The 11,741-nt window shown below is 43.7% G+C and overlaps 1 protein-coding gene across 1 annotated transcript; it reads left to right on the top strand.

Annotated features, from left to right (window-relative positions):
• Positions 1 to 1,274: 1,274 nt before the first annotated feature.
• NIPSNAP3A (nipsnap homolog 3A) lies at positions 1,275 to 8,785 on the top strand. The gene is made up of 6 exons (XM_064176741.1): positions 1,275 to 1,437; positions 3,847 to 4,054; positions 5,293 to 5,454; positions 7,896 to 8,045; positions 8,411 to 8,497; positions 8,604 to 8,785. The coding sequence occupies exons 1-6, from the start codon at positions 1,363 to 1,365 to the stop codon at positions 8,678 to 8,680; spliced, it is 759 nt and encodes a 252-aa protein (XP_064032811.1). The 5' UTR covers positions 1,275 to 1,362; the 3' UTR covers positions 8,681 to 8,785.
• The last annotated feature ends 2,956 nt before the right edge of the window (positions 8,786 to 11,741 follow it).

Below are 11,741 nucleotides of genomic sequence, written 5' to 3'. Positions count from 1 at the left end.
TCTTCATGTGCTAGTTTGAAGCAGGGTAGAATGTTTTGGTGAGAAGAACTAGATCATAGGCTGTGAAAGGAAAACAGTGGTGATGTCTACTTCCCTCAGAGTCTTGCTGAAGAAGAAACAAAAACATTAGATAACACTCTGGCCATTTTTTTTCACTCACTTTGGCTGGCCTGCTGACTGAGCTGCATCTCTAACACACCCTCCACTCACCTTTGCTTCTTAACCTCTTGGCCGAACCTCTGTTCTTCCTTGGGACTGGGGTAAGGTTGAGAGAGGCAGAGGGAAGGTGCAGGGGTGGTTTAGAGCCCCTCCTGGGGACTCAGGTTTCTGGGAGGGGAGTTGTGTTTCTGTATTATCTTTTACCTTGTATATTTCTGTATATAACTGTATATACTGTAAATATCTGCTTGTATATTGTGCTGCTGTAAATAAATAGCTTCATTTATATTCCCAAAGCCAGCTGAGACTAGTCTGGGTAACTTCTAAAAGGGGGGGGGGGGGGGGGGGCAGGGGACACCCAAACCATCACACTTAATTCCATGTGGAAGCTCTCAAAATTAATTATAGAAGTGGAAGAAGGAACGTTCTGGCCCTGGTAAGAGGAATCATGACAGGCAGTGCTTTGTTAATGTAGGTAGCGTTCCACAAACCATCCTTTGTTGGGAGGTGATTCGTCTGCCGCGTGTAAAACTGGACGGACTGGCACCAGTGACTTTTTTTTTTGGTCATTTACATTTGTTTTGGCCAATAGTTAATTCCACAGAGTTTTACAGTCTGTTGCCACAAAAATTCACGCCTAGGTTAACAGTGTGGCAGCAAGAACTATGCAGCTGGGCACAAAGCTGCGCTGGGGTGGTAGTGCTTGGCAGAGTGTACCAAAGCCTGGCCAAAGAACACTACCAGGAAAGGCCACACTGGAGGGCTTGGTGTCAGTACAGTTGGATGTCTGGTCCTGCAGGTACTGAAGGGCGGGTGATTTACTGAGTGATTTGGCCCTGTGGGGGACGAAATAAGGGTTGCTTTTCATGGTATTCAGGCACTCAGTCAGACGTACCACAGGCACTGTCATCTGGTGACTTGAACGAGCATTTCGGCTCCTCCTTCCCTCCAGATCCAGCAGAATAGACCCCAGGTCCTCCGCCGTGATACAGCTGGCAGCAAAGCGACCTGCCTAGCCACCGCCAAACACCCGCTCCCCGGCTCCGTCCGCCCGATCTGCCGCTCCGCCGCCGCCCCGTCGAGGGACGTCTTCCTCGAGGGAGGGCCTGCGCCAGGGCCCGCCCCGCCCGTCCTCGCGTCTGTCCCATCGCGGGAGTGCCCCCGGAGTGCGGAGTTCATCTCCCTCTGGCTCTGCTGCTCGCCATGCTGCCCCCGGGGGCGCTCCGACGGCCCCTCGTCGCCGCCTCCCGCCTGGCCCGGGCCCGGGCCCGCCCTCAGGTAACGCTGAAGGGGGGAGATGATCGCGGCGGCGGCGGCGGCGGCGGCAGCGGCAGCGGCAGCGGCAGGGGCCGGGCTGATGGTGCGAGCCGCTGAGGCCTGGAGCATAGGGGCCTGGAGTCGGGAGAGGGGGGAGGGGGAGGGCTTGTTTGTTTCGACGGTATTTGGAAACCGTAAATGCAAAAAGAAGCTGTGACACACGGTGTGCTAGTTTGAAGCAGGCTAGAATGTTTTGGTGAGAAGGACTGGATTGCAGGCTGTGAAAGGAAAACGACGGTGATGTCTACTTCCCTCGGTAGGCTTGCTGACATGTGTAAGAACAAGAATCAAAACATAGACAAGGCACTTCTCCTGCTGGGGAGCTCCGAGCTGCATCTCTCTCTCTAACCTCACCCTCCGTTTCTCTGAGTAATCCACTTTGCTTCCTAACCCTCTGGCTGAACCTCCATTCTTCCTTCGGACTGGGGTAAGGTTGAGAGGGGGTGGGGGGAAGAAGGTGGAGGGCAGTTGGGAGCCCCTCCTGGGGACTCAGGTTTCTGGGAGGACTGTTGTCATTTACCTGTTATCTTGTATATTTCTGTCTATAACTGTATATACTGTAAATATCTGCTTGTATATTCTGCTAAGCTGTAAATATAAGCTTCATTCAATTTCCAGAGCTGTCTGAGTCTAGTCTGGGTGATTACCAAAGTGTGTGGGGGGGCGGGGAACACCCAAACCATCACACACGGCAAACAAAAGCTAGATGTGTCACACTCCACGGGGTCGCTAGGAAACACGTGCTGTGGTCTTGACCGCCTGTATTTCGTGGCCTTATCTGTGTGACCTGTACAGTGCACGTGTCTGCTGATGGTCGTGTCCAAAATCCACTCTGCAGCCACCTCTGTGCCAATACGGGACAAGGCCATATATTGCTTTGGACTTTGTTTTTCTAGGTTAGACGTGAGTAGCATGTAGTTACTAAGGCAGTTGCGAAAGTAACTGTCCATATTCTGGGACTTCTGAAGGGGCTTATCTTACATGAGTACAAAAACTGTACTGGACCAGCCTTTGAAAAGCAGCCAGTGAAGGTCAAGAATGCTGACCTTAGCAATCCTGTGCTAGAGGGAATTAGTCTTTTCCCAATAATTTTTACCTACCTTTTTCTCTTTTATTTATTTCCTGCCCCCCCCCCCCCCCCCCCCCCCCCCCGCAACAATATGTATTTTCCCAATACTGTCAAAAGATTATAATTAGGAAACAGACTGCAACAGCAGAAACTGGTGGACAGTGGTGGAACAGATACTGAAACACCTCATCTGCTTTCATAAGGTGCTTAGAGGGGCTCAGAGGTTGGTTCTCAGAAGGCTGAGGATGTTTTATGCCTCCTGAGCTCATGCCAAATAATGACCTTATTGCTGCTGGGATGCTGGTGCATTGTAATGATATGTAAGGGTGCCCAGAGGCCCTGGGTTAGTTGCTGGTGTTGTTGGAGTAATCCAAGAGAAATAAATGAATAAATGAATCAGTCAGTGTGCAACCCTTCAGTTGCTCAGCAAAGAACAGGAGAGAGGAAGGAGAAACTTCGTCACCCTCTACAGCTATCTGAAAGGAGGCTGGAGCAGGGTAGGGGTCAGTCTCCTCTCACAGGCAACAAGTGACAGCATAAGAAGAGACAGCCTCAAGTTGTGCCAAGAGAGGTTCAGGATGGATATTGGGGGAAAAAAATGTTCCCCCAAAGGGGTTGTCAAGCCCTGGAACTGGCAGGCCAGGGCAATGGTGGAATCACCATCACTAAGGTATTTAAAAGACCCATGGATGTGGTGCTGAGGGATGTGGTTTAGTGGCAGTGGCTTAGTAGTAGCGGTGGGATTGCGAGTTCTAGGCAAGTGCCAACTTGGTGATCTCTAAGGTCTCTTCCAACCTCAACAGTTCTACAGTGCTATGATTCTACAGCATGAGTTGGCTGGGTAAAGGCAGCACAGGCAGATATGGCTGTTGCATCTGCTTCAGTGGCACGGGCAGCCCCACCTTCTAGCTGGCACTCATTTTATAACTTGTACGTTTTGTGTCCTGGTGCTGGCTTCCTGAGAAAGGAGTATAAGAAAAGGGAACCCCTGCTTTGTTACAAGCTAGTAATTAAGTAGCTGGGTGGAACAAATAACAGACAAATTAAGTCTGTTGCACTGCTGAAAGGACTTGCTACAAACAATGCACGTGGGCACTTTTTCCTAAGAAAAGTCACAAGATGCTTTTGTAGTGGAGATCACAAAGTAACCCTCGTCTCTCACGACCCTCAGCAAAAAAAAAAAACCACCAAAAAAACCCCTATTAATAGCCTCTTACTGTTTTAATAGATGGCCTATAAATTAGTCAGAAGGCAGTTTTCTGGCTTAAGAAATCGTTATGTTTCTTAATATTTTCTCTCAGGTACTTGCATCCCTTGCTACAGGGCCCAGACAAAATAATAGCATTTTCTATGAAATCCGCACCTATGATATTAAGCCATCAAAGATGAAGGACTTTGTGGAAATGATCAACAAGTACTTCCACCTTCGCACAGCTCACTCAGAGCTGGTGGGATTATGGTCTGCGGAGCTGGGAGCGATGAATAAGGTGGTCCATGTTTGGAAATACGGTATGCTCAGCGTCCCTTTTTGCACTGCACTGCTGTCTCTGCGCTTCCTGTCCCTCAGGCAAGAAGGCAAGCAGAATGCTTACCCAGCTTTTATTTGTTTGGCTTACTTAAAGGAAGGGTTCCAAAGAAGGTTGTTGCTTTACTGCTTACTGTAAAGAACACTGCAAAGCTTTTTACGTTGTCGGAGTTACTGCTGGCCTGGAAGGTGCAGGTGAGCTAAGAAAAGCTACAGTTATGCAAGAAACTGGATGGGCTGTCTGTGCTCCTTGTGGAGCCCAAGTGAACTTGACACTGAGGTTATGGAGAGGGTGGAAGACACACTGGTATCATTTCTTTGTATATAGGCTGCAGTCCAGGGTTTATCCATATGCTGTGACAGTTTACTTTCTGATGTCCTCAGTTTGCTCATTGAAATTCAGAATGTTCACAGTGCCTATTCAGGATAAAGAATCACCCCTTTTGTCCTGTAGGGATGAAAGGACCAGCCATCTGTCAACAGGAATATTATGGGTTTATGTGCATTTATGGTTAATAAATTATCCTGCTTCTCAAAACTTTTTTCCTTATATTCTGTTTTTAGTTGTTGGTTGTTTTTGATTTTTTTTCCTGTTAAAAAAAACTCAAACCAACTAATTATTAATAATCTGTGAGAAGCTTTTAAAATGCAAAACTAAGGAAATTTTTTTGTTTGTTTGTTTTCCTAATGGTGTTTATGTGTGTAAAATGTGACATCATTTCTTCTTGATTCATCAGATCGCTCCTTATGTCGTTTTAGTAGTTGAAAATAAGTGGCGTGTGTTGTTCTTAGTCCCAAGATAGGGATATTTCTCAAGGTTCTTCCATTCTCAGATGCTGGATTTTTCTCTTGCATTACTAAAAGGTGTCTACATAAACAATGCTTAAGATGGCATTGCAGCCTAACCAGATGAAATTCAGGTGCTCTTAATTCAGTGAATTTGTTTTTAATTAGGAAAAAGAAAATAAAAGATTTTGTGCATTCTGTATTTTTTCTGTGGCTAAGCAAACAAACATTACTTTTGCACTTGTAATTTTAGTGTCTTTTTATATGAACCAAAACTTTTTTTGCTCCCCAGTTTTCTCTCAGTAAGCTAATACTCCTTCTGAATTTGTAAGTGCAGCTTTCCTCATTGTAATTATACATTATGATTGAGTCTGGTGTGACATATAGTGAGTTTTTTAATAGCTGTTTTTCTCCTTTTCTTGTCTTTTCTTAACAGATAATTTTGCCCACAGAACAGCAGTCCGGCGTGCACTAGCCAATGACAATGACTGGCAGGAAAAATTCATCTCCTCAGCTCTCCCCTTGATGGAAAAGCAGCGCAATGAGGTTGCTTATATGGTTCCCTGGTGTGAACTTGGGAAGCCTCCAAAAGAAGGGGGTGAGTTAACCTTCTCTTTTGCTGATTAAAGTTACTGATGCTAATGGACTAACAAAAAAAATTGCTTAAAGTTTAAACCAGCTGTTACATAATCTGATAATCTTTTATGTAACAAGTCTGTGTATGTACATCCTTGTGAAAAAGGTGACTCAACACAAATGAGGAACAACGTTTTTAAGGAGGCTTTTCCACTTAGATCAGTAACTAGAGGCCTGATCATAAAGGTTGTAAAGATCTGTGTGTGAATTGCCTAAATGAACTGTAGTAGCAGTCAGAATGTAGTCTTCAAAAAAAAGAAGATTCTTTACCTGGTATGTGAAGCCAATCAACTGATTTGAGATATTTGCTTTATTTCAGTTCTGCAGATATGACTGCTGGATTAAAAAAATCACAAACCCAGCTCACTGTTAACTCAAAACAGCAGCGGTTTATATACAGTACAAGTACTGAAGAAATTGTTTGTCATTGGCTATGTGATTTTATATCATGTTTTATTAATTACTTAATTCATTATGCTATTACCCATTGTACTAAAGTGGTCTTACATTTGCATCTAAATTCTTCTAGAGGTTTGATTTTTAGTATTAAAATCACCGCTGGCTATATAGGCGACACTGTTTTGATCTATGTCGAAATCTGTCTCTGGATTGTGTAAAGAAGCCATAAGAAGTCATTGTCTACAAAGGCTGACAGATTTTTGCTGCCTTTATATGTTGCTCTCAATTATTGTGTTTTGTTTCTGATTATTTTAACCTTCAAGGTCATCCCATCCCTTAGTCTTGAGGTCCTGCCTTTAGTCATGGGGTCCTTCTGTTCTTGTCATCCTGGGTTCAGACCTAGTCATTATATGGATATTCAGCCTAAACATTTTTGACTCTGGCATTCTGACACCAGGAGCAATCATCCCAGAACTGATTTTTCCTTCCACCAGTGAGAGTGCATTTCCTGGAGACACTGAAGGCAATGATTGTCTCTTGTCTTTCAAAGGGTTTTTGTCTTTTAGCACTTTCCTTCAATGTCACTACTTTTTTTCACATAACAGTTTTAAGGGAAAGAAACAAAAAAATCACTGATTTTAAAGATACATAAAAGTCAAACAAACTTTGTAACAGTCGCAGATTAGGTCTAGACATCCTGTCCTTAAGTTATTTCTGTGTATCCAGGTGGTCAAGAAGGCCAGCAGCATCCTGGCTAGTATTGTTAATAGTCTGGACAGCAGGAGTAGGGAAGTGATCATGTACTCAGCACTGGTGAGGTTGCACTCCCACTACAGTGTCCAGTTTTAGACCCCTCACTACACAAAGGACATTAAAGTTGTTGGGGTGCGTCTAGAGAAGGGCAGTGAGGCTACTGAAGGGTCTGGAGAGCAGGTCTTACGAGAAGCGGCTGAGGGAAATGGAATTGTTTAATCTGGACATTGAGGGGGCACCTTCTTACTCTCTACAACTTACCTGAAAGGAGGTTGTAGTGAGGTGGGGACTAGTCTCTTCTCCAAGGAACTAGCAATAGGATGAGAAAAAAAACAACCTGAAGTTGTGCCAGGACACAACTAAGTTGGACATTAGAAAAAGTTTCCTGAAGGAGCAGTCAGGCATTGGAACAGGCTGCCCAGGAAGCTGGTAGAGTCACCATCTGAAGGTGTTTCAAAACACATGTAGACATGGCACTTTCGGACATAGTTTAGCAGGCATGATAGCGTTGGGTTAATGGCTGGACTCAATGGTCTTAGAAGTCCTCTGCAGCAGTGATTCTTTGATTGCCATATGGTGTCTTCTTTTCTGCTAAAATGTCAGAAATTGTGTTCCATAGTAACTACCTGAACCGAAAGGGGACTGATCATGTGTCTTGTATCAGGACCAGAGTGTTTCAGCAAATGATACTGTTTGTCTACAAACAAATGAGGTTATATGGCAGAGCAGAAGTGCTAAGGAAGTCTTGCTCTGCTGCTTATACCTTCAGATCAATTGCCTGGAAGCAAAGGAGTTTATAATGTCATAAACCACTTCAATGCCAGAAAATGTCACCAGTCTTAGAAAACACCACCTTGTATAGTTCATTTGGCCATCCAAACCCTACAAGCACATATATGAGCATTCAGGATATCTGCAAAGTAGTCCCAAATCTCACCAGATTTCCAGGAAACACTGAAAAATGTCACATTAAGCTTTGTATGAAACCTTCTGTTCCTCCAGGTTCCAGGACTTATATTTACACTTGAACTTGCTCTAGTTAGTAAGCCATTTGCCTGTGCTCTTGTAAGCCCCTGGAAGGTGTGAAATGTTGCGCATGCTAGAATGAAGGGACAGTTTCATGTTCTACTGACCCCAAATGGCAGGGAATTAGTTTCACAGTAAATACATCGTGGCCATGATATGGTGCTTGAGAATCAGCATAGTAGTTTCTGTTTCCTTTCTTGAAGTCTCTTTTGCCTTGTCTTTCAGGAGTATATGAATGGGTTACTTTCCGAATGAAGCCTGGTGGGCCAGCATTATGGGGTGAAGCATTTCAATCTGCAATCAATACTCACATCAGTGCAGGCTATAGCAAGCTAATTGGTATTTTCCACACAGAATATGGATTACTTAACACAGGTACTACTCAATTTCTGATACAGACACTGGCATGGGAAGGGGTGGAGGTAGAGAGGCAAGCCATTGTCCTGGGTCAGGATTGGCTGGCTGAATTGATGACAGTGTTGGTGTGGATCACCAGAGTTGTGTAAACAGTCTTTGAACCTAGCTTTGTGTTTTGGTTATAGGCTTAAGCCAGCCCTTAAGATAGCCTGGTGCTATCTTTACGGACTTGGATCTGATATTAAGAACTCAAACCCTTTGAAGGCTTAGCAGAAGTTCACCCCACCACTTACTTCCCTGGAGAAGGCAGACTGCTAGGATTTACAGTACACATTGTATTGCAGTGTAACAGTAGTTGGCTGACTTGATATGTACTTTCTCAGTCCATGTGATTTGGTGGAATGAGAGTCCAGATCACCGGGCAGCAGGAAGGCACAGTGCCCATGAAGATGCCAGAGTGGTAGCAGCTGGTAAGAAAAGATTAATTCAGAGAATTTACTAGAGTTAAATGCATGCATGCTGACAAAACTCTTCTTTCTCATTGAGTTACTATAATAAAGTATCACTTAATTTTAGTGCGGGACAGTGTCAGATTCCTGGATTCACAAGAAAATATGCTCCTGATCCCTTTGCCACACTCGCCGCTGAAGTAACCTTCCAAAGGAAGAAGCCAGCCAGTGGCATCACACAGACCATCATACCTTCGTGAACCAAGCTGTTCTTCAGTTTATAATAAACATGCAAAGTGCTGATCACTAGCAATGGAAATCAGTATGATTTTGTACCCTGACAACAACTGTTAAACAGAAGTTTATGATGATTGTCCTATATCCCCAGAAAAAAAAAAAAAACCAGTTACATTGTAAACCACACTTCCCATATCTTTTATTTTCACCCTTTTGTTCTTGGTGCTTTTCTGCATAGCTAGATCACTTACCAGACCCAGTGTTGCTCTTTTGCAGCACTACAGCTCAAAACTAGTGTAATTTTAGTAATGTATTTTGGTGACTTGCAATTACCGTATCTTGGCAATTGTATTCTGATTTAAGAAGGAATGTCCCCACATCTGTTACCCAGTTGTGTTTTAACTGGACTTCTTACTGGGATGACTCATCCAAGTACAGCAGTCCACCAGCACGACTGAAATTGCACCTAGGGGATACTGAGATGGAGCTGACCAGGTCATGTTTCTCAGTGAACTCTGCCATGAGATGAGTCCTTCCATTTTGTGACAATCCACCTTCATCCCTTTTTTTTTAGTGGTTTTTTTTTGTTTGTTTGTTTTTTGTGTTTTGTTTTTTTTTTTTTCCCCAGAAAACACTTCCTCAAAACTCTGGATTACACACATAGTGCTTTGCATTTTAATATTTTTTTAGAGTGCTGAAGTTGATGAGCCCTTGTGGTCATCGGCTAGTTTACTGTTTTAGTGTTTACATCAATCCCTTACTCTGTCAACTATGAAACATTGTGGATGCATTTCTTGCTGACAGAGGACATGAACTGATAAACATGAGCAACCCGTGCTCTGAAGAGTGTCCTTAAGCCCATCTTGGAGGCAGGAACTAAGGTGATGAAACAAACCCCCAAGCCCAGCTGCAAGGGGGCAGGATCTGCTGGCTGCAGGAGGCTGACCCTACAGTTGTTTTCTTTAACCTATCGTTGCCTTCCGTATATACCAATCCTAAGCTAGCTGAATACACCTCGTCTAAGTATGGCATTAAAGACACTGTATCACTGCCATGAAGAGACATTTTAACCACATTGGTGTCTGCATCGTGACTCTGGCCATGATTTTCACCGACAAAACAATAAACCCCATTCTCAAAGTACAGCATTTTGCAGGTCTTGCATTTTAGTCAGCAACAGTCTTGATAGTAGTTGTTTAGAGTGTGGCAGAGGACACATGGACTGAGAAGGGAGACTTCTGTCATGTACAGCAGTACAGAGCACCTCCTTCTGCAGGTCAAAGGTCACTGACTGGCATATCACTAGGGAGAGTTTTCCATAGGGTAATCACTAACCTGCAGTAAGCAATTGGTTTCACTTCTCTACTTGAGTATTTTGTGCAGTCTGCCTAAACATGTTTATTGCTTCTATGAAGGACATGGAAAGCACTGAAAACACAGATGTAGGCAACTATGCTATGTTCAAAGTGAGTGGATGTAATCCAACTGCTGTAGCAAAGAGTGTAAGAGATCCTAGCTTCTATACCCAAGTCATACTCTCCTTCCTCCAACAAAGGCATTTCGTTCAGAGTGGAACAAGCATTACTTCAAAGAACACTACCTAAATCAATTGTTTATAGTGTAAAAAGGCTCCTAAACCATCATTACTAAGGTGATTCAGAGTGTTGCCCTATGGCAGTTAACTCAAAAGAGGAATTTACACGGGCTGAAAAATGGATGGGACAGAACTAATTCTTTACCATGAGGACAGGGGAACACTGGAACAAGTTGCCCAGTGAGGTAGTTGGGGCTCCATCCCTGGAGAGAGTCAACATGAGGCTCGGCAGAGCTCTGGGCAACCTCATCTAGTTGAGGATGCCCCTGCTTATTGTAGAGGGAGTTGGACTAGGTGACCCTTGAAGGTGCCCTGCAAGTCAGACCATTCCATGATTCTAATTGGACTTCCCTCCCAGTAAGAAAATACAAGTTTTATTGTTAACTGGAGTAAAAAGACACAAAGGTATATTTAAAAAAAATTTTTAAGTAAAACAATTTTCCTTGTTGTCACTAGCACTGAAAGTAAAAAAAAAATATTCAAGATGTTAGCTGTGTGCTTTATTCCAAAGTTTGTTGTGTGGCAAGAGGTTGATAAATCAAGTACATTACTCAAAGTGCCAGATGGACACTACATTAAAACACAAACCACAAAGAATCTTAGTTGGCTTCTTATCTCAGGATGAATTTTCATGAGCGTACCTTGAAGAATGGGTTGGATTCTGGAACTTAACTGATCAACACTGATACTATGGGAAGTAGCAGGTTAAAATTTTAGTACCAGTCTTCCTTCAACAATTGCCCATTATTCTGCTTCCATTTCTAATCTGCTGTTCAAAAATCAACCTAGTATGAAAACTTGAGTGATCTTCCTTTACTTCGGTAAGTTTAGGACATTTTAGAGTATTTCTCTTCAAACATTACCTGTTTTCAGTGACAAAGCAATAGAGTATTTTTCATCAAAATGGAGAAACAATTATCAATAGCTGCAACTCTTCCCAGAGAGAGTGATTTCTCATGGGAATGGGCTGCCCAGGGAAGTGGTGGAGGCACCGTCCCTGGAGGTGTTCAAGAAAAGCCTAGATGAGGCACTTACTGCCATGGTCTAGTTGACTGGATAGGGCTGGGTGATAGGTTGGACTGGATGATCTTGGAGGTCTCTTCCAACCTGGTTGCTTCTATGATTCCTGCACCTCTGTAATGGAAATACTAAGACAGATACTTGACTTATCTTTCAACATCTAGATAATGCTGTTAACACTCTGCAGTTGGGTTTGACAGTTACATCAGTCGCTTCAGAACCTGCTGGAGATGTTTTTATTTACAAACCTGTGGATGGATTTCTTGCTAACAGAGGACGTGAATTGATAAACATGAGCAACCCATGCTGTGGAGTGTCCTTGAACCTATCCTGGAGGCAAACCCCCACATCCAGCTGCAAGAGACAGGGTCTGTTGGCCGCAGGAGGCTGACCCTATGAGTTGTTTATATAAGT

Source organism: Pogoniulus pusillus, chromosome Z (genome assembly GCF_015220805.1).
Source record: "Pogoniulus pusillus isolate bPogPus1 chromosome Z, bPogPus1.pri, whole genome shotgun sequence".
Taxonomy (NCBI): Eukaryota; Metazoa; Chordata; class Aves; order Piciformes; family Lybiidae; genus Pogoniulus; species Pogoniulus pusillus.
The sequence above is the reverse complement of the archived record's forward strand: the minus strand, read 5'-3'. Positions and strand labels throughout refer to the sequence as shown.